Raw genomic sequence first — 22,834 nt, forward strand, 5'->3', positions numbered from 1 at the left:
TTATTATAAGCACCAGCTATGGTCTCTGGAGAACTATGGGTGTGGTTAGCCGGGGTTGAGGTGGTAGAATGACCTGGATGAAGTAGTTGATATAAGCATGCCCAGAACTTTTGAGGGTTGTTTTGGTGTTTTTGTAGGAGATTTTCATAGAAGCTTTTTTTATCTAGTAAAATAGATTTTTTTTTTTGTATCATTCCTGAGTTGATGATATTTTAGATGGTCAAGTGGGGCTTTAGCTATTCTCCAGCTGACCCAAGCTCTGTTTCTAATTTTGATTTTAGATTTGGTATCTTTTGTGAGCCATGGTGCTGTGTTTGATCTAGATTTTATTGTACGTGCTGGAACATGGGAATCAAGGATACTTAGGAATTTAGTGTTAAAGTGAGCTATAGCCTCTTCTAATGGCAGATTTTTTAGTTTTGACCAGTCAACTGCTTTTAGTTCATCTAGGAATATAGCAGTGGCAAAGTTTTTCCTGTTTCTAAGTGTTTTATATTTGGTCTGGTGAGGGTTTCGTGCCTTATGTTTTATGATATAGGTTAGTAAATGGTCGCTAAGGTCATCAGGGAGAGTGCCAGCTGTGTACAGTTGAAGTTGGTTATAAACTAGGATCCAGTCTAGGATACTTTCCCTGTTGGTCAGTTTGTTTATCCTAGTGGGAGAGGTTATGGTCTGTTTAAACCCAGATAAGTTAGTAGGGGTGAGGGGGGGTTCAGAGGAGCAGGAGTGCCAGTCGGTACTGAAGTCACCAAGAACTATGGTTTCTTCGAGATAGTTAGTGGATAACCAGTATAGGATATCCTCTAGGGTAAAAACATAAAAAAATAAAAACTGAAACCAAATTTAAGACAAAGACAAAATCGGCTATCCACTCTATATGAAAAACAAATGATTTATTAGCGCTTTCGTCTGCCAGTGTTGCCAAACTTCTTCAGATAAATTAAAAAATACGTCATATAAATAGTAAATGCATGAAAACATCACTTCTTGTTTCTCAATTCTGAATTAAAAATGCATGAAATTACATAGTTGTATAAACAACATAATAAACTAGTTGAAATGAATCCAAATAAATGTTCTTCACACTGTATAAAATATATATATATATATATATATATATATATATATATATGTACAGTTTACACTAATCATCTAAGGATTTCAAGTTCAGTAAACATTTAACATTACAGTTGTCATTAAGGCTAGGGAAATTAAAGGAGTTGAGCCGCAATTGCCAAAGTAATTCCTTTTCCTCTAAAATTAATGACCATGGACCACTCCTACTGTCAAGAAAAACTTTTTCTAAGATGGTAAATAAAAAATGGTGTTGGCTGTTCTCTGAGGTGTGCCTGGCTAAAGCATTATTAGGGTTGTTTTTACGGATGTTGTACATATGTTCATATATGCACTGTTTCAAATGTCTTTTGGTTTTACCTACATAGAAACAGTTGCATTTGTCACATAAGGCCAAATAAACTACCCCTTTGGTTTCACAATTATATCTATCTGAAATATAGAGGTGTTGGCCATTAATATTCAAGTTCTTGCCTACTTTTATGTATTTACAAAAATTGTACCTACCACATTTATACATGCCAGAACTAGTTACCAATTTTTTGAAAGGTCTTTCCAAGACTGTTTTCAAATTGTGTCCTCTTTTAAAAGTAATAATGGGTCTATCGCCCAATTTATGACGTATGGTAAGGTTGGTTTGAATTAAGTCCCAGTTTTTAGTCAAAACCTTTTTTAAAATGCCCGCATTATTTGAAAAGGGGGCTAATAAAGGTAATATTATATTCAAATGTGGGATGATGATCATTGGCTATATGAATTGTATCTGGAAGTGTCTCCAAGGATGTCTCTAGATATGAATTTCCTTCCTCAATGGGTCTATCCAAAATGGGTTTGAAAACTCCATTTTTTCTTTTAGAAATTACTTCTTGTATTACATTATCTACGAACTCAAAGGGATAAGATCTCTTTAGAAACATTTCTCTAAGTCTGTCAACTTTCATCAAAAAGGAGGTGTAAAGGCAGGACATCCTGGCCGCTGTCCTTTTACAACCGCCTTCTTTTGATGGAAGGGGTGGGAACTTTCATAGTGCAGGAAGCAGTTGGAATAAGTAGGCTTCCTAAACACGCTAGCGAGATATCTCCTGTTTGGAATGTCATTAACTATTAAGACATCCAAAAAGGCAGTCTTATATTTATTGAATTCAAAAGTGAAATTCAAAAATTCAATAATGGAAGATAAGTGTTTAACAAAATTTCCAGCCATTACTTCATCGCCATCGAAAAGCATGAAGATATCATCCAGGCAGCGTGTATACCATTTGACATGTTCTTTGAAAAAATTGTCTTTAAATAAAAAATTCCTTTCCCAAAAAGATAGAACACTATTAGCAAAACTTCCCCCCACATGTGGAGCCCATAACTACTCCCGAGTTTTGTTTGTAAAATGTCTCTCTAAACAGAGAGAAATTTTTAGACAAGACAATATCTAAGAGTGTTTCAATCAAATAAACCATCGTTGTTAGCACCTTTTTCTACTAAAAAGTCCCTCACCCATTCCAAACCTAAATTTTGTGGAATCACTGTGTAAAGGTCTTTGGTGTCAATTTTTTCAAGACAATTTTTTCAAAGAACATGTCAAATGGTATACACGCTGCCTGGATGATATCTTTATTCTTTTCGATGGCGATGAAGTAATGGCTGGAAATTTTGTTAAGCACTTATCTTCCATTACTGAATTTTTGAATTTCACTTTTGAATTCAATAAATATAAGACTGCCTTTTTTGGATGTCTTAATAGTTAATGACATTCCAAACAGGAGATATCTCGCTAGCGTGTATAGGAAGCCTACTTATTCCAACTGCTCCCTGCACTTTGAAAGTTCCCACCCTTTCCATCAAAAGAAGGTGGTTGTAAAAAGACAGCTTGTCCGAGCGGCAAGGATGTCCTCCCTTTGCACCTCCTTTTTGATGAAAGTTGACACACTTAGAGAAATGTTTCTAAAGAGATCTTATCCCTTTGAGTTAGTAGATAATGTAATACAAGAAGTAATTTCTAAAAGAAAAAAAATGGAGTTTTCAAACCCATTTTGGATAGACCCATTGAGGAAGGAAATTCATATCTAGAGACATCCTTGGAGACACGTCCAGATACAATTCATATAGCTAATGATCATCATCCCACATATGAATATAATATTACCTTTATTACCCCCTTTTCAACTAATGCCGGCATTTAAAAAAAGGTTTAGACTAAAAACAGGGACTTAATTCAAACCAACGTTACCATACGTCATAAATTGGGCGATAGACCCATAATTACTTTTAAAAGAGGACACAATTTGAAAACACTCTTGGAAAGACCTTTCAAAAAATTGGTAACTAGTTCTGGCATGTATAAATGTGGTAGGTGCAATTTCTGTAAATACATAAAAGTAGCAAGAACTTAAATATTAATAGCCAACACCTCTATATTTCAGATACATATAATTGTGAAACCAAAGGGGTGGTTTATCTGGCCTTATGTGACAAATGCAACTGTCTCTATGTAGGTAAAACTGAAAGACATTTGAAACAGCGCATATATGAACATATGTACAACATCTGTAAAAACAACCCTAATAATGCTTTAGCCAGGCACACCACAGAGAACAGCCAACACCATTTTTTATTTACCATCTTAGAAAACATTTTTCTTGACAGTAGGGGTGGTCCATGGTCATTAATTTTAGAGGAAAAGGAATTATTTTGGTAACTGCGGCTCAACTCCTTTAATTTCCCCTGGCCTTAATGACAACTGTAATGTTAAATGTTTACTGAACTTGAAATCCTTAGATAAATGATTAGTGTAAACTGTACATATATATATATATATATTTTACACAGTGTGAAGAACATTTATTTGGATTCATTTCAACTTGTTTATTATGTTGTTGTTGTTTATACAACTATGTAATTTCATGCATTTTTAATTCGGAATTGAGAAACAGGAAGTGATGTTTTCATGCATTTACTATTTATATGACATATTTTCCTTTTTTAACTTATCTGAAGAAGTTTGTCAACATTGGCAGACGAAAGCGCTAATAAATCATTTGTTTTTCATATAGAGTGGATAGCCGATTTTGTCTTTGTCTTAAATATCCTCTAGGGTATTTAAGTTGTTGCCTGGTGGAATGTAAGCACAGACGATGTTCAAGCATTTGTTCTGGTTAATCTGTAGTTTGGTTATGAGTTACATACAGACTATAGAATTACTATAACATGGGAAGAGCATACATTTCAGAAGAATGAAGCATACTGTGACTACATACATTTAAGTAAACTGTTTATCAGTACAGCAAGAGAAAATGTAGCAACTAGTTCAGAAAGCTATGAAACCTATTAAAAATGGGGAGAATAGATACTGGTGAGTTTATTTTATATATACACAGCCATACAAAGAAAGATTCCCAGTACCTGGCAGTTACATTGGCATTAGATCTCAGCATCTTTACTGCAACCAGCATTGGCTGATCCCTCCGTTCACTCAAGAGAAGTCCCATGCCTGCGAAACCCAAATGGCCAGGCAACTCACACAGATGAACCTAAGGCAAGAGAAACAACAATGATTATCCACAATTCAATGGCTATAAAGCAGCAGCAACATCATCTCAAATCATGGGTGATAGTCGAGGACGCTAGTATATAATGGTACTTAATGCTACTTAGAAAATTAACCTGAGTAGTACAATGCAGGTGAGTATGTGGACAGACTACCCAATAAACATGGCCGTCATGACACTGGGATACAAGGAATCTGAAGATCTGACAAAAAGACTAAGGTATTGTAGCCCACATTTGAGCACTGTGATTATGCAAATACTTATTCAACTAAAATGTCAGGGACTGTGTACAAATCAAATCATATATGTGCATTTTCAAGAAGAATGCACATGTAAAGATTCCACATGAAAAAAAATTGCATAGATAATTGTGATTAGGTTGCTAATAATAACCAAGTTATATGTTCAAGAAACGGATGAAAAGAAATTCATATCAACAGCAGAGCTAGCTTAAGTAGTGATTGTAGTTACTCCTGCCAGAAAATTAGAAATGCTGATGTTAAAGTCAGTGATCTCATCAAAAAGGTATTTGTTCCTGTGCAAGGCACAACTCCATGTAGATTCTCCTAAAAACCTCAAATGACTCCAATTTCTCATAGCAAAATAAACCCAATAATTTGAGGGCAAAGTGCATAATCAATGTTTGTCTTTCTCTTCAAGTCATTCTCAACATCCTCCAAGGTCGTACAGGCATCTGCTTTTGAAATATTCTGTTAACAACTTTACCAGTGCAATTTGTATCCCCTACATCACTTAAGTGTATAGAAAGAAGCTGTGCTATGCAGCTGACATACTTCAGCGTGACAATTATTTATTTATTTGTTTGTAGTTTGTTAACTGGGAAAGTCCATTGGGCCAGAATGAGCCCTTTTTTCAATGGAGGCCCGGGGAGAAAAGCTCCATGTACATACATACAGAAATAATAGCAGCATAAATCACAGCGATATTAATACAGGATAATTATGCAGAAGTTATTGAACACAATTTTACAAGTCAGAAAATAACAGGACTGAGTGGCATGTCAGGTTATAGAGCAAGAGGATGACTGTGTGGCAGCTAGCTTATAGTTTTGGGATATTACAGTGGCAATGCAAGCATAGTAAAGAAGTTAGGAGGGGTGGGAATAGGAACACCCCCATTTTGAAGAGTGATATGAGTGGAGTAAGGTCTTAAAAGTTGAGAGATTCTGGGGTAGCTCGAATATTGGGGGGTGGGGGTGGATTCCATTTTCGTGCAAGGGAAAAATATAGAAGAAATTGGCCTGGAGTGCACAATGGCTTATACAGTTCAAGTAGGTTCTGATTGTGAGACCTGAGAGATCAGTCCGGAAGATGCATGGTAAGGGTGGAGGAGAGAGATGGGCATTGAGAAGGTTTGATAATAAGTTTATGGACAGTGGAGAGCCGAATGTAAGAGAGGAAGTTGGGAAGCTCTAGCCAGTTTAGAGTGTGTAAGGAATCACAGTGGTGGGAGGTTAATTTGGCACTTGTAGCAAACTTTGAGATTTTATTGTAGCAAGATGACAATTTAGATTTAAGGGCGTCTTGAAGGTTGGTAAGGATGGGAGCTCCATACATGAAAGAGGGGAGGAGGTAAGTAGCAGACAGGGTACATTTTGTTCAGGAGGTTAGATAGCGATTGTGGCGGTGAAGCATGCAGAGTTTCTAGTGAGTTTTCTTGATGTTAGTTTGAGGGTGAATGTCAGACTTTAGTTGTTCGTCAATAAGGACTCCTAGAAGCTTGGTATGGGGGACTATTTCAATCAGAGTCTTATTATGGCTTATTATAGAGTAGGAGTTTTTGTCTATTTTGGTGTTTTTAGATGGGGTGAACAGCATGATTTAAGTTTTGGATGCACTGAGAGCTAGGTGATTGTTTGGCATCCAATCTTCAGTGCTATTAAAGGCAGCTTGAGTTTCTTGCAAGAGTGTGGAAAAAGATTTGGCAGAGCAAATGATCATAAGAGTCATCAACGCATTGGACGATTTTAGCATTTGGGATGCAAAGATGGAAGTCATTTATGAAGATATTGAAGAGTAAAGGGCCTAGTATAGAGCCTTGGGGGTACTCCGATAGAGGTGTCTTGGTAGGAGGGGGTACAGTTATTCCATTTAACGGCCTGTTGCCTTCTTGAAAAGTAACTAGAAAACCAATTGAGAATTGGGGAGGAAATATTAAAATGACAAAGCTTAGACAGTAGAAGGGTATGGAATATGGTGTCGACAGCCTTGTACAAGTCTAAGAAAAGGGAAGATGCAATGTTTTCTGAGTCACGGGTGAGTTTGATGTTCTCAAGGAATTATAGGAGGGCAGTGCTGGTACTGTGACTGGGACTAAAAGCATGTTGTGTTGAGGTAAGGCGATGAATGTCTAAGAGGTAGGGTAAGAATTGTAGATTAATACACTTTTCAAGTATTTTTGAGATAGGTTACAGGATGGCTATTGGGCAAAAGTTGGAGATATCAGTGTTGTTGCCTATTTTATGTAAGGGAATGATGAAGGCTTTTTTTCCCAGAGGAGGGGTACATAGAATTTTTGGATAGAGCAGTTAATTAGTATACAGATGGGAAGAGCTATGCCCTCAGCAGCTGCCTTGAGAAAGTTGGAAGGTAAGTTGCCAGGGGCATTAGAACTTGGTCTTGTTTTACTTAGAAGTTTTTTACAGTGTTAACAGGGATGGGCTTTACAGAGAGGGAGGGATTGGGTAGTGGTGGTGGCAGAGGGAGAGGAGGCGGAGGATGGAGATGCAGATGGAGTTGAAGAGTTTTTAGGGAAGGATGTGGTTAACTTAGCTACTGAATCAATGAAGGAGGAGTTAAAATTGGTGGCTGTGGTGTGGTCTGGAGGATTAAGATTAGGGCAAGGGGCATCTTTTCTCCCGGGAGTAAAGAGGCTAGTGATGCTACTCCAAAATTTCTTGGGGTTGGATTTGTGGTTATTTTGTAGTTTAGTGTAATACGATTTGGGATCTGAGGCAATGTGCTTTTTAACTAAATTTCAAACTTGTTTTGTATTTGGTTAGGGAGTTTGAGGTTTTGTTTTTGGAGGAGTTTCCAAAATTTGTCACGCGCATGTATGAGAGTTATGGTATCTTTGGAAAGCCATGGAGCAATTTTGGTTTTGACTCATTTAGTTATTGGAGGGGCCAAGCTGTTTAGTGCGTTGATGAAGGAAGAATTAAAGTAAGTGACAGCGTCATCGAGAGGGAGAGTTTTTAGGGGGTTCCAGTTCATTATTTTTAGGCAGAAGAGGGTTGAGGTTTATTAAGGTATGGGTTAAGATACAGTTGTGTTGCAAGTGCAGGGGAGGAGGAGAGCAAAGTGTGAAGGCAGGTAGGTGATCATCATGCGGATTGGGCACGGTGCCATTGTCAGAGATGTTGTTGGGATGAGAAACTAAATCCAGTCTAGGATAGTGCTTGAAGAGTTGTCTTTAGAGGGTCTAGTGGGAGAGTTAATTGAGAAAATCCGTACAGGTTTATATTATGGGAGGTGGTGGATGAGTGTATGGAAGCCCAGTTCATGTTAATGTCTCCTAGGATAACTGTTTCATTTGTAATATTAGAAGAGAACCAAGAAAGAATATCCTCAAGAATGGGGATATTGTTACCTGGAGATATGTATAGGGCAGATATCAGTGCGTTTTTGTGATTGTTAATCTTTTGGAGGGCCAGGGTAATTTCTGCTGCAGAAAATTGAGGTATTGGGTTGGAGAAGGGTACCAGTGTTAGAGAAGACGAAAAGAGTAGGGCTAACCCACCTCCTTTCTTATAAGTTCTGTCATTTCTAATGATTCTATGGGGGGGGGGGGTAATTTCACAGTCTTTCAGGTGTGGTTTGAGCCAGGTCTTGGAAATGGACAGAATGTCAGGGTGGTTGTGGGAGAGCAAACCATGGAGGTTGGGTATTTTATTGCAGAGGCTTTGGGCATTAACAGTAGCTAGGAGGACAGACTTGAGGGGAGAGGGTATAGGGGTAGGAGGTCCAGGATTAGGGTGGATATCACCTGAAGGGATGATGGAGATTAGACTAAATAGAATGGATAGCAGTTTGTTAGGATTGCTGGAGTTGGGGCTGGGGGTAGGGACAAAAGACAGATTGAGAAAGTAAGGGGTGGAAGTATATTTTGAGGTTGCAGGAATTTGTCTATTAAAGATGAAAAGGCTGTTGGATTGGTATAGGTGAGGAGAAATGAAGACAGAGTAGTGCAGTCCTTTTTTGGGGTGGGTAGAGGTTATATGGAGGGGTGGAGAGTAAGAGAAGTCTGGTTCATAGGTTGGTACTAGGCTATCAGCCCTAGGGCCTATACAAGCCTAGCCATAACAATTCCCTGGCTATTTCTTCCCACACTATTTACTTCCCTGGACCCCTGACCCCTGGGAGACAGGCGAGGTGGATTAAGAGATAGAGGAAGACAGGAAGGAGAATTATGGGTAGTGACTTAGTAGGTATGGTGTGCATGATTAGTTTTATGCTATAGTTAGGGTTGCTTATAATACGAGAGGGTAAGGGTAGTGTGTTGATAACTATAGGTCTAGTGTATAGAAGGTGCTGAAGTAGAGGGGACTGGGATTACACAGAGGAGATGAGATGGTGTGGTTAGCTGGGGGGAGTTGACAGGGTGGGAGGGAGGAGCTAGATTTGACAGGTTGAATGTAGGGAGGGAGTGGCTTTGCGGCTATAAATGTAGCAAGAGTGGGGGTGGGTGAGAAATGGGGGCAGGGTAGGGGAGCAGTCTGAGCCCTGAGGGCAAACGGAGCAGGCAGAGCCAAGGAGGAGGAATGCACAGGAACAGAGGTTCCGTAAAAAACAGAGGTTCCATAAAAAACAATCAGTGAGAACAGCCACTTTAAGTGGTCAGAGTCATTGGCAAGTCCAGGTAAGAAAAGGTTACAGTTTATTTTTATTTATTTAACATTTGTTAACCAGTAAAGTCCTACTTGGAACAAAACCAATTTTCAGTGGAGGCCTGGAGAGAAAGGCTCCAGATGCGTATCTTTGTAATGTGGGAGGAAACCAGAGCACCCGGAGGAAACCCACATGAATGCAGGAAGGACATGCAGACTCCACACAGAAGGCACCCCAGCCGAGAATCAAACCGGAAAACCTCTTGCTGTGAGGCTACAACTCTACTGCTGCACCACTGCGCCATCCAGTTAAGGCTGAGTCTCAAGAGCTGTAGAGTACGATAAACTCAGAGGGCAAACTGCAACTTGGTGGAGTAAAATCAGATGGAGAGAGTTACTCACAGAAGGCAGCGGGGGAGAAGAGCAGAAAGTGTATGTGTGTATATATATATATATATATATATATATATATGTGTGTGTGTGTGTGTGTGTGTGTGTGTGTGTGTGTGTGTGTGTATATATATATATATATATATATATCTATGTATATATATATATATATATATATATATATATATATATATATATATATATATATATATATATATATATATATATATATATATATATATATATATATATATATATATATATATATATATATATATATATATATATGCACACATAAAAGTTGCTAAAGACTTATGAGTGGGGGTATGCTGCCATCTAGTGGTGAACCTGTGTGATGTTCTATTGGAAAAATGGGAAAAGTACACATAATAGAGGGAGTCACATGCTACTAGGGAGAAGAATGTGCGGAAGAGACTGCTTTTGAACCGCTAGTGTGCACGCTGCAAAAACAAACTATGCAATCACAATGTTACGTGAGAGAGTAAGGTACTTAGCATACACTCAAGTTCAGTAGTGTGAAGGTAGGTTATTCCAGAGGTAGGTAGGCAGTACCAGGAGTACATTCTTTAGAAGATCAGAGCTTGTCTGGTCGCAGTATTGCAGATTGGGGGGACACACACATGGTTACTGGCACAAGCGAGCAGCGGACACACAAGCAGTCACAGGGAGTTGCAAGTAGGGATGCATAATTTAACCTATTTAAATTATGTATATTAGGAAAACAATGCACAGCTTATTTAGGGGCTTGCCTGCTTAAAATGGGTGAAATCCTTTCTTATCAAATCTAGCCTATACTCACTTTAAATCAAGGGAAATAATTCTGCTGCCCTACACAAGAGCCTTCAGGATGATTGAAGTGGTATTTCTCTCTACTGCCTCAAAGAACACTGAGTACTGAAAAGGATGAATAAATACCTGCCTTCTATTTCTGATAGCTATGGGATAACTTTGCACATCAGAATGTCTCTTACTTCTTCAGGCATGCTTCTAACTATTCTCAATACCCCAAACTGCCCAAGTATACCCATCTTTTTTTTAATGCAGAAACACTACAATTCACCCCAGTTTATCAAATGTTGTTTCATATTATGCTGGGCACCACTGTTGTTTATTTGCCAAAAATGTAAACAGCCACAAATCAATACAGGAAGACTAGAGCTGTGTTAAAGTGTTGGTTTACTTACTTAATATTTATATGCACATTTATAAAAGTGCAGACAGTTATGGCAGCTTTAGTGGCATGAAGGTCTGCCTACAGTCAAGATGACCAGAGTTAGATTACAAGCTTGGCAGGAGAAGATGACAGTGAGCATCCCCTGCTGACTCCCATCTTGGTAGAAGACTGGGAGCTTTGGCTTGCCACTTGGATGCCACCCATCAGGGACACTACATATTGCAGCTGTGGTGCCTGTGGTGCACAAGTCTATGAGCCTGAATTCCCATGTGCTTAAGTATGTAACCTAGTGAGCATGCTGAAGCAAGCTTCTTGCAGCAGTAGTGGTACTAAGGCAGCCATCGTGTGCAGGCAGTGTACTGCTGTGGGAGGTCTAGGCCACTCCACAAACCTGCAAGCTGTTGCACTCCATACCATCCAACTCTCACTGATGGGGAAATCATGGGCCAGGGTGATGAAACAGGAATATATGGGTCACAGAGACACAATCGCACACACACACACACACACACACACACACACACACACACACACACACACACACACACACACACTTGTTACAGCTTTCTTGACCCAAGTACACTTCAGATGTTTCATTGTGTGCAGTTTAAAAACCACCACATTGGTCTGAATAACAAGCTGGCTGACAGGCAGAATCCACATGGTTAAAGTAGCAAGTATCACCTCATAAAGCAAAATGTGACTACTGACACTCCTGAGATCTCATCAGTGGGACCGGTTCAGTTCAGCATCTATGCCATGGATCCTCAAACCACTAACCCATACATACATACAGCTAAATAAGTCTGCCAGTGACTGTAAGAAGGGTGTTGTGTTCACTCAGCATCTGATCCCATGTTACCACAATGGCAACTGTACAGAAGAAACAGACAAATTAAATGTAAAGTAATGCATCACTGTCACCTCTGGTAAACAAATAGCAGCGTACAGTACAGACAGCAGCACCCCAATCCAGGCAGATACAGTCATTGGAGATTTCACTACCTTTTATTTCTTTTTTTTGGGGGGGGGATACTGTGACTGCCATCCAAGATATTAGTGTTGGTGCTATGTAACAGCATTTGAATGATAAGGAAGCCCAAAATTCATAGGCTAATATGTGAAACAGGAGTGGCACAAATGTGAGGACACATCCAATCAGTTTCATTACTAGTACTAAGGGATGATAACTAGAGGTCATCAATAGAGATAATCACGTATCATACTCAGCACCACTAGTGTCCTGATGGGAAATTTCCTAGGGCATACTCTCAAAAGAAAATCAAGTTTAGGGGTGGTGTGATGTACTGTACAGCAGCAGACCCCCACCCACATCAATATGAAAGCAATGTTACTTGAGAGGCAAATGTCCAACCCCCCACTCCAAACTAAACACTTTTGCACAGCAAGTAGCATAAAAAAACTTCCAAGTGGAGTAACAGTCTGAGAAGTATATACTTCTACCTCACTATGGCAAAGTGTTGACTTTTACTCATACCCTGGTTTGTTGCCAATATAGTGGCAGAAGTTGAAAACTGTGCAGCTGCACTGGCTTTGCTAAGGTAGCTCAGGCAGGGAATGAAATGGCAGCATAAGTAGTACAAGCTACCTGATTAAGTTCCAGTGCAGACCATTTACAGCATGCCTACAGTACATGCACCTGTGAAGCTTTACGCATTACAAAGCATGACCATAATAAGGTGGACCAGATTTGTCTAAAACAAGCAAGAATCCCCCCAAAATATTTAATCTCTGTACAAATGCCAAGTTTTAAACCAGCTGTACTGTTCTGACTTGAAACTACTTATGGGTTTGACCAGGGTTACTTTTTATTTGCTTGTCTACTTTATTTCTGCACCTCTTGCTGTAATCTTCTCCTGACCTATAAAAAAGTACAGTTTTGTACCTACCATAAATGTAGATGTCCGATAGATATGCAACTACAGTCATAACATATGGGTTGTCCTGCCTCAGGCAGCCCTCGGTCGGTCGGATTCCAAAGTCTGGGTCCGACGTCGGCTGATGTTGCATTTCTCTCCGACGTCAGAGCGGCTGGAGTACATAAGCATCAGCCGACACCATCTTCTTCAGTGTTTCTTGCCCCAGATGCCAGGTGCCCTCCAAGGAAGGCTGTAATCAAATTGGAAGACAAAAACAGGATTCCAAACAAATAAATAAGCAATAAACAGATACACCATAACAGATATCCCCAGCTAAGGATAACAGGGAGAGGAGTGGACCCAAGGCATAGAGGGGAAGGAGGGAAACCCGACTGCAGTTGCATATCTATCGGACATCTACATTTATGGTAGGTACAAAACTGTACTATGTCCTTCAAGAATGCAACTGCAGTCATAACATATGGGTTGAATACCATAGCTTAGCTGGGGGACGTGGAATGCTCTAAGAAAAGGATGGTGTAGCTATCAATCCCTGCAGGACTGCAAAGCCTGCTCTGGATCTGGAATATAAAGGGAGGTTGTAGTGTTTGGAGAATGTATGCACGGAGCTCCATGTAGCAGCTTCTAGAATGTCTTTTGTAGGCACCCCTCTTAAGAATGCTGTAGAGGTGGCTGTAGCTCTGGTGGAGTGTGGTCTGACATTGGCTGGTACACTCTTTCCATGGAAGGAATAACAGAATCTGATGCAATGCCCAATCCATTTTGAAATAGTCTGTTTGGAAATTGCTTTTCCTTGTACTCCAAGCAACAAAAGCTGACCAGACTTCCTACTGGTCTTGGTTCTGTCCAGGTAGTAGTGAAGTTGTCTGTGAATGTCCAAGGTATGCAACAGTCTTTCCCCTTTGTTCTCAGGATTGGGAAAGAAAGTAGGCAGGTGAATTGCTTGATTTAAAGAAACCCTAGATACCACTTTTGGCAGAAAAGTAGGGTTGGTTAGACCCTGTCTCTGTGAAAGGTTATGAACGGTGGTATTGCCATTAGGGCCTGTAATTCCGAAACCCTTCTTGCTGAGGTAATTGCCAACAGGAAAGCTGTCTTCCATGAGAGAAATTGTAAGTCCACAGAAGCTGCTGGCTCAAATGCGGTAGAGTCAGTTTTTCTAGGACAAAGTTGAGGTCCCAAGCTGGTACTGGAGCCTTTCTTGGTGGCTTTATATTCTTGATTCCCCTAAGGAATTGCCTTAACAAAGGATGTGAAAACACAGGTGGATCAGTGTTGTATCTAGCTGAAATAGCTGAAGCATGTATTTTTATGGAAGAATATGAGAGTCCATTCTGTAGCATATCTGCCAAATATTCCAGAATGAGTGGGATGTTCAATAATGATGCATCATGACCCTTGCTGGTATTCCAAATGCTGAATCTCTTCCATTTAAACCTTTCTGGTGGATGGTCTTCGGCTTCTGTTAGTATCCGCTGAACTTCCTTGGAGAGAGATAGATTGAGGTTATTCATGGGATCTCCCAAGCTGTTAGCTGCAGCGTCTGAATGTTGGGATGTACTGTCTTGAAGTTGTGTTGAGTGAAACGTTGGGGGCATTGGGGAGGGGGGCCACGTTTTGTTGTGACATATGCTCCGTAGTAGTGGGTACCAGTGTTGGCTTGGCCAGTGTGGAGCTATTAGGATCCCTTGGGCTTCTCTGCTTTGATCTTTAGTAATACTGTGGTCATCAGTGGCAGAGGTGGGAATGCATAGATTTTTAGGAAGTTCCAGTTGAATGAGAAAGCATCTATTTTCCATGCTTGTGGATGATATGTCCTTGAACAGAACTTTTGTAGATGATGATTGAGGTGGGAGGCAAATAGGTCTACTTCTGGCCTGCCCCATGTCGAGGTGAGTCATATGAAGATTTCTGGATGTAACCTCCACTGTGGGGTCTAGGAAATTCCTGCTTAGGCTGTCCGCCAGCACATTGTCTTTGCCTGGAACAAATTGGGATTGCAACTGTATGTTTAGGCTCAGTGATTTTTCCCAAAGATTCATTGTCAGTCTGCAAAGGGTAAGAATGGGTGCCCCCTGCTTGTTTATGTACCACATCACAGTGGTGTTGTCTGTCAGCAGGTGGCCTTGCTGAAGTTGTTGTCGAAGCCTCGAGCCGATGGCATGCATTACTGCCAGCATTTCTTTTGGTTGATATGCAGATGTGTTTCCTTTGGTGACCATTGTCCTTGAATACATCTGCCCTCCATATCCAAGGTCTGCTGTGGTCATGGTCTGTGTTATCTGGGGTTTTTTGAATGACATACCTGTGTTTGCCTGGCTTACCGAGGCCCACCATAGAAATTCCTTTTGTAGGCATGGAATGAGCGGTATGGTTGTCTCTAGGTTGTTGCTGTGTTGAGACCATAAGCTTTTTAGGTACCATTGAAGCTTTCTCATGTGTAGTCTTGCTAATGGAACCAGGAGAATGCAGGATGCCATGTAACCCAGGGGCTGTAGGAATCTCCTTGCAGTCATCTGGGTGAGCTTTGCCAACCCTTTGAAATAATGAGTTAACTTCTTTTGCTTGTCTTCTGTCAGGTAAGCCACTTGAGAGGCTGTGTCTAGTTTGGCTCCTAAGAAGGTTATTTGCTGGGATGGCTGAAGTCTTGACTTTTGGAAGTTGACTGTGTATCCCAGAGCCTGTAGCAATTGTATGACATAATTCAAGTTTTTGTCAAAATCAGTTTGTCGTCCTTGTAAGGAGGCAGTCGCCCAGGTACAGGTAAATTTGGATCCCCTGGAGCCTGCAATGAGCAACTACTGAAGCCAGGCATTTCGTGAATACGTAGATAAGCCAAATGGCAATGCTGAGAATTGATAATGCTCTGGCCCTGCAAGAAATCTGAGGTATCTTCTGCAGCTGTGTCTGATAGGGACATGCAGGTATGCCTCCTTGAGGTCCAGAGTAATCAGCCAAGACCCCTTGCCCAGCATGGGAAGGAGTTGCTGTAGAGTCAGCATTTTGAACTTTGGTACTATGAGAAAAGTGTTTAATGCGGACAAATCCAGTATTGGTCTCCATTGAGTTTCTTTTCTTGGAACAAGGAACAGTCTTGAATAAAACCCTGGCCTTGTTCTTGTTGTGGAACTTTTTCTATTGCTTTGATCTGAGCAAGCAGAGAAATTTGCTTGATAGCCTCTGCCCTCTGGTTTTGTGGTAGGTTTGGCATGCCTTGTTTTCTTGGCAAGGTATGAAAGTGGAACCTGTAACCTTGGTCTATAATGTCCAAAATCCATTTGTCCTTTGTCAATCTGTGCCAATTGCCTGAAAACAGAGATAATTTAAAGGAGCTTCTGTTTGCTCCTTGGTCAGCGGAAGTAGAGGAAAGTCATTGAGATTGCCCCTGTGGGGCAGGAGAAACCCCTGTGTCACTTCTTTGGTTTGCTGGTTGCCATTGTCGTCCCCTGTAGGAACCTCTGTATTGTCATGCCTGTTTTTGCCTTTGAAATCTTTCAGGATTAGGAAAGGACCAGTTTTAGAAGGCCAATTTCTGCTGAATCTGGTTGAACCTGGAGGAAATCTGAAATCTTGACTGTCTGACTTGGCTTTTTCCTCCTCAATGGACTTTAACACATCTTTAGCATTAGCACCAAAAAGCTTGTTCTTTCCAAGGGTGCATCAATAAGTTTATGATCTGGTAGAGGTTGTTCTTTTAACCATGCATGTCTGTCATAGCTGCTGCCCTACATGAAGCCCAAAGCATCATATCCACACACTGAAAAAGTGATTGCTAACTTTTGAGAGAATTATGTACCTCCTCCAAAAGACTCCTATCTAAAAGGTTCAGAGAGGCCAATGTTTTCTGTAAATCATCTAACAGGTAATCCTGATATTGAAACATATGAAAGAGACAATTGAGAGCTCTCACAGATAAAGTAGTGAAGGTGTAAACCTTCTTCCAGCATCTCTCCAATGACCTAGTTTCCCTGTTGGAAGGCAAAGGATTTTTGGAGGTGGTAGCTGAAACCCCTTTCGGTCCCTGTGAAATTGTTTCTAAATCAACAGCATGGGCCCTAAAGAAATGAGAATGTGTTTCTGGGACCCTATAGTATCTGTCAGGCTTGGCAGGAGCAGGAGAGAGAGTATCAGGGGTAACACTGGAGTCAGAGTATAGATCATCCAAAACATCAAGCACAGGAGGTATAGCTAAGGGCCTGTGTTGGGGCTTGAATCAGAATATTCCCTGCTTGCCACTTAAAATGTTCCCTCATGGAATGCAGAATTCCCCAAAAGAAATATCCTCAGGAGGGCCGAGGAATGGAGTCCTCTGCATCTGAGTCCTCATAGGTCTGGAAGGGCTCTTCCTGGCTATTGGAGTGAACAGAGTCCTCAGAATCTTCATCTGAAGGGAGAGGGTCAGAGGGTTCAACCCTGGGCCTCTTATCAGGAGGAGGCTGGGATCCTCTCTCAGGATGGGCCTGGGAACCTCTGATCATGGAAATTAAGTCTGCGGCCATAGTCATGATTTGTGTTTCAGGAGTAGGCTGAGGTAAGGCTTTAGCAGTAAGGTGCTTGGTCTTGCTGGCTGCCTTAGCACGTATGTAGGCCTTGATAGACATGGACATGGGAGGCCTAGCAGCTCCACGTGCAGGAGTGACCTTATCCACAGCAATGGTCTCGGCATCAGTATCCGGAGAAAAAAAAACTAAACGTCGGTGTGGTCTCGGTATCGGGGAGGAATCGTATCACGGTCGAGGAATCGTAATGTCGGTGTCTTGAAATAACCGCCAGAGAGGAACCGGCACTTCGCGGTTGTGGTTTATGTCGGTCCGTTTTTTTTTTCTTCTTAGGAGTTCATGGCGGTGGGCATCCCGGTTGTATGTATAAATTTTCGCGAAAAAGTCTTCAGCGAACTCCCGCCGTGCCTGAGAGAGTGCTGTGGAAGTGAGCACAGGGCGCACAGGCCGCGCGTGCGTGGTCTGGGCCAGGCAAGGAAAGGCAGTAAGAGTGGAAATCCTTATGAGGTATTTGTTTACCACAAGACAAACAATTATTTACTTTCAGTAATTTCTGACATCGAGAATACAGGAGCTGACCGACCGGCACTTATGAACTGCTTCTGCCGGGCGCAGCGCAGCAGAAAAGACTGAAAAAAGATGGCGCGGGCGATGCTTATGTACTCCAGCGAGAGAAATGCAACATACCCAGACTTGGAAATCCACGACCGAGGGCTGCCTGAGGCAGGACAACCCATATGTTATGACTGCAGTTGCACTCTTGAAGGACATCTACATATCCCATTCTCCACATGTACTCTAAGATTACATGAAGCAGGTCACCTTGGCACTTGAACCACCACCAAATTGTAAAGATGGCGCATCAACGGATACAAACAGGTAGCACTTTCATTTAAGACAACATGCACAACCACTACTACTCTACAAGGTAAAGGAAGCTGTCTGGGTATCCTGAATTGTAAAGGAGCTGAGCATTGCCTGCTTTAGAAATTTACCACCTACAGAACTGCGTCCCTAGAAAACTTAGCACTGCTCTTCCTTTAAACAATGTGCCCAAGGAAAGCTCTCTATTACACCCCCACTTTCAGATATTACACCTATTCAGACTAAGCTAATCAGAGCCAAATGCAACTTTATTGGACAAACACTGGATTTTATTTTGGACTATCAGAGTCTTCTGATATTTCTACTTCCATTCTTTAATTCAGACCCCACATAACTTAAATGTTTTTTTCTTGTGCAGCCAATGTGATGACTGCATCGCTTTTATGTAGACAGGCATCATCTACACATTTCTGCCCCAGCCCCACACATGCTAACCAATACAGCAATATTTTCCAATGAATACACCAAGGCAAATCATAAACTGCATATTTTAAATGGCCAGGCAAGCCTATTTACATATACCAGCCCATGTAGTCAGCCAACAAATAACAAATAAAAACTGAATTAGCTCTTTCAACTACACGGGCAATTCTTAGGACTCTACAGACAAGCTCTCGTCTTGGACATGAAGGGAAAGCTCCTCTACTTCCATAATTTCACTTCTGTCCCATTCCATCTCTCATTCTTTCTACATCTAAATCAGCCATATTGTTTTCTTCCTCCCTTCCCAATGACCATGAGCCCCAGTCCCATCAACTCTTGAGATCAGTTCCCAATACATTAAACAGTTTACAAGGCAGAATCTGTGCATAGACAACCACACTGTTTAGGTGATCAAAGACAGGTGGTTTCTTAATAGAACAGAGTGCTAATCTTATTTTATCACACAGAGGTCTCTAAGAGATGAGAGTATAGAGACAGAGCTTTAAATGCCTGTCTTGGCAGTTTTGGGTCTTTAGTTTGTTGAACTTTTTAGTTAGGAAAGTTTAGGGTCTTTTTAGCTGCATGATGTGTTTTGAGAGATGCATACTAAAAGGGGCATTATTTTCTATAACTGGCTGATTAGGGAAATATTTAGAAGAATAACTTTTTTTTGAATCAGATGAACTACCTTTAGTTATTAATTCAGACAGACATTAGTACTAAGTGGAGTTGCATATGGTGGTACTGAGATCTTGGACACCAGCATCAGTCTGGGGTGGGATGATGCTAAATTACAAGCTACTGTTAAAATCGGTTTACCAAAGGTGAGAGTGCTATACTTCTTTGCATTTAATTTAAGCTCATTTCTAATAGTTGATTTGTCATGGTTTAGCCCTTGCTGCATACCTTCTCAACTGTCCAGATTTTTGCCTCATATTTTTAGATTGTTCCTCATAAAATTTGTGATTTTCTGGCAAACCATGGGGGTGATCTGAGGATTAAAGTCACTAAAACTGATATACATTTGTGTTTCAGACTTGTTACCCTTCAGAAAAATCCAGGCTAAGACAAATCATGTTATTCTAGCAAACGTTAAGTTTATAGGAGTAATATTTAATATTTGTCGATATTTTTGGCTTTGTCCTCCCATTCTGTCAGGCCGTGTCCAGATTTTTTGAGGTTGAGAGGTATGCCTTGCTGTCTGCTGTAGGACAATACTGAATGTTAAGTGAATACCACCACACAACTTGCAGAAATCTACATTTTAGTCATACGTGTGAGTCAGTGGTTTAAGAATTTGAGAAGAGGATGCTGAACAGAAGGGGTCCCAGTGTTTACCCCTGAGGAGTATCAGCTTTTTGCTTTCTGAGGTGGCACCTACTACTTCAACTAGATGGGCTCTGCCAGCCAGATTGCTATCCATCCTACAACAGAAAGATCTACATTTAGGCTTTTTAGCTTATTTACAACACAGAGAATAATGTCAAAGGCTTTGGCCAAAGCTAGGAATGCTGTGTGAACTGCATGACTACTACCTACAGTTTTACTGATCCTCTAGAAGTTGTTTACTAAATTAAGGAGACAGTACATCCCTTTTAAATAACCATATTGTTGTAGCTCTAGGGTTAGGGTAATGAGATTTTTTTTATATTAGGGCTTATGAAATCAAATATAATACATGCCAAAGTTTTACAAATTAAAATTGTTAGGCTGACGGAGCTATACTTCCTGGGATCTGCTGTAGGGTACTCTTTACAGAGTGACCTAATAGCCCTTTTTCATAGCTCAAAGAACGTATCCTATAACTAGATTTAAAGAGAGGTTCAGAGAGGGCATGTTTTGTGCTGCTGATTAAGCAACCAAGTATATTGTCAGGGCTCACAAATGTGGTATTTTTGCTTTAGAGGGTCTAGTTAAGCATGTTCATAACAATATGAGGAAGAAGGGTCACATGACTTTACAGAACTTCAATGACTGTTTCTGGTGTACATCTGGCAATAAATTTATGTACAAGTATCAGCGAAACCTTTAGGGATGGAGTGGGCAAATGAAATTATGAACTTATTTATTTGAACTTTTTAAATGTGATACAGCACTGATCACAAATGATCAATTTCAGGCTCAGTCTGGGGGAGTAGTAGGTGTGGAGTATAGTAAATAAGACTAAAACAAATACAGATCAAAAAAACATGTATGCACACTGAAGGTTAGAATACATGTATAAATTACAAAAAAATCAGAACATTGCTGTGCATTATTTCTTAATTATTTTAAGTAGTTAAAGATTTATGATGATTCTTCTTTTGGATGCTAATTTTAATGTGTGTCCCGCTCTGATCTGACTTAAAGCAGCTTTCTAATTTATGCTGCTCTTTTTGACAGTTGTAATTTTTCATAAAGTTTGATTTATTAAACATACATACATTTAAATATTTCAAGTTTAGGCAATAAAGCATTTCATGCTTGCCAATGTACAAAAATAGTAGTTCCCATAACAAGTGCCCAGGCGGTTATTTAAAATATCCAAACTAGTGCTTGCTTTAATGTAGTTTGGTAGTCTATTCCATGCACCAGCTACATTCTCAGAGAACCAATTAGTACACTTCTCGGTTTATCCATTTCCAAATCATCTGCATTCAGACTTTAGAACACCTCAAATTAAAAAGACATATCTGAAAATTACAATCTAAACAAGTATGGGCCTAGGACAGAGCCCTGCTGGACATCCTGACCGCAGCCACACATTTCACCTGTCCAGCTGCTGTATGATACTTGTCATGTCCTGTTTGTAAGCCATACAGCTATCCATCTTATCAACAGTACAGCATCAATACCTAATTGTTCTAATTTATTGATTAGTGTTTTGTGTATGTCCCTGTTAAATAGCAAAGTAAATCTATATGGATTACATCACAGCACAATTTTCCATTCATAGCTGTTATGTTATAGATGGTAATCTATCCATTTTCAACATAAGCATGCTGATATATGGTTTCAAGTACCAGCCTTTCCAGTTCTGACAATAATGCATCCAATATAACCTTCCAGATTAGGTTTCCACAACATGAGAGTAGACTTATGGGTCTGTATGACTCTTGGTTTGTTCATCTCCCCCTTCCCTTAAAGACAGGTTTAACAAGTGCATGTCTCTGATCTTGAGGAATCTCCCCATATTTATACAACCTAGTAAATAACAGACATAATGGTACTGTAAGTTCATGCTGAAGTGTTCTAAGGTCATTATTACTAATTCTGTCTCCTCCCTGTGCTTTGTTTGGATCCAGTTTGAATTCTTCTTCAATATAATCTAATTTGATTTCATTATGTGAGGCTGTCTGGATGTCACTAGGATTATTTATCACTCCCTTTGTGCAGCCAACTGCTTTGCGTAAGATTTTGTAAATACATCTGGTGTGTCTGAAAAAAAATTTAAATCTACACAGAGCTTATCAATTTCTATGTCTTTACAACTTATCTCCTGCATCTATAAAAGGGTTTCTTATTGTGCTCTACATCTTTATATAAATTTTCTTCAAAATTTTCTTGATCTTGTCTCACGCTATGCTTAATTTGTCTGCCCAGCTTGCTTATTTCAGTTTTTAAAGTTGTAGTTCAACCTCTTTTCCATTTCTGATATTTTTTGTCTTTCACCTTAATGAATTATCTGATTTTTATGAAGTCTCTCATTTTTATGGAGATCACAGAAGACTGGGCAATTAGCAGCTACAGTGAATCAATACTTAATTTTACAGTTTACAAAAGAAATCACAGGGAGGACACCACGCTCGAAAAAAGCTACAGCAGAATGGAGAGAATAGTGGGCAAACATCAGGACACAAAGGGTTGGGTCTGAAAACTGTTTTCCCTTAGGGTGAATTCAACACAAGAAACAGGTGGTCTGTCTCCCAGAGTCCTCAGTAATCTAGCAAATGTGTTGGCAGACCCCATTAGATAAGACGCTCAATACATCACTAGCTAGTGCGAAAGTGCTAAAAGATTGGCAGACAAAGTATCAAACACCTGTGAGGGTGGCAGGGCAGAAGAATCTTTGAACTACAGACCTGTTAGTTTAACAGTGG

General features: G+C 40.3%; 1 protein-coding gene across 4 annotated transcripts in view; it reads right to left on the reverse strand.

Annotated features, from left to right (window-relative positions):
- LOC122790442 (discoidin domain-containing receptor 2-like) overlaps window positions 1–22,834 on the reverse strand; it is a 1,000,047-nt gene that overhangs the window by 113,899 nt on the left and 863,314 nt on the right. For all 4 annotated transcript variants that reach the window (XM_044057975.1, XM_044057974.1, XM_044057973.1 and 1 more), the window contains one exon: window positions 4,471–4,598. In XM_044057975.1, coding sequence (XP_043913910.1) covers window positions 4,471–4,598 — 128 coding nt within the window. The remainder of the gene's footprint in view (window positions 1–4,470; window positions 4,599–22,834) is intronic.

The sequence above is a fragment of the Protopterus annectens genome, chromosome 16.part0 (genome assembly GCF_019279795.1).
Source record: "Protopterus annectens isolate FY-2018-M chromosome 16.part0, PAN1.0, whole genome shotgun sequence".
Classification (NCBI taxonomy): Eukaryota; Metazoa; Chordata; order Ceratodontiformes; family Protopteridae; genus Protopterus; species Protopterus annectens.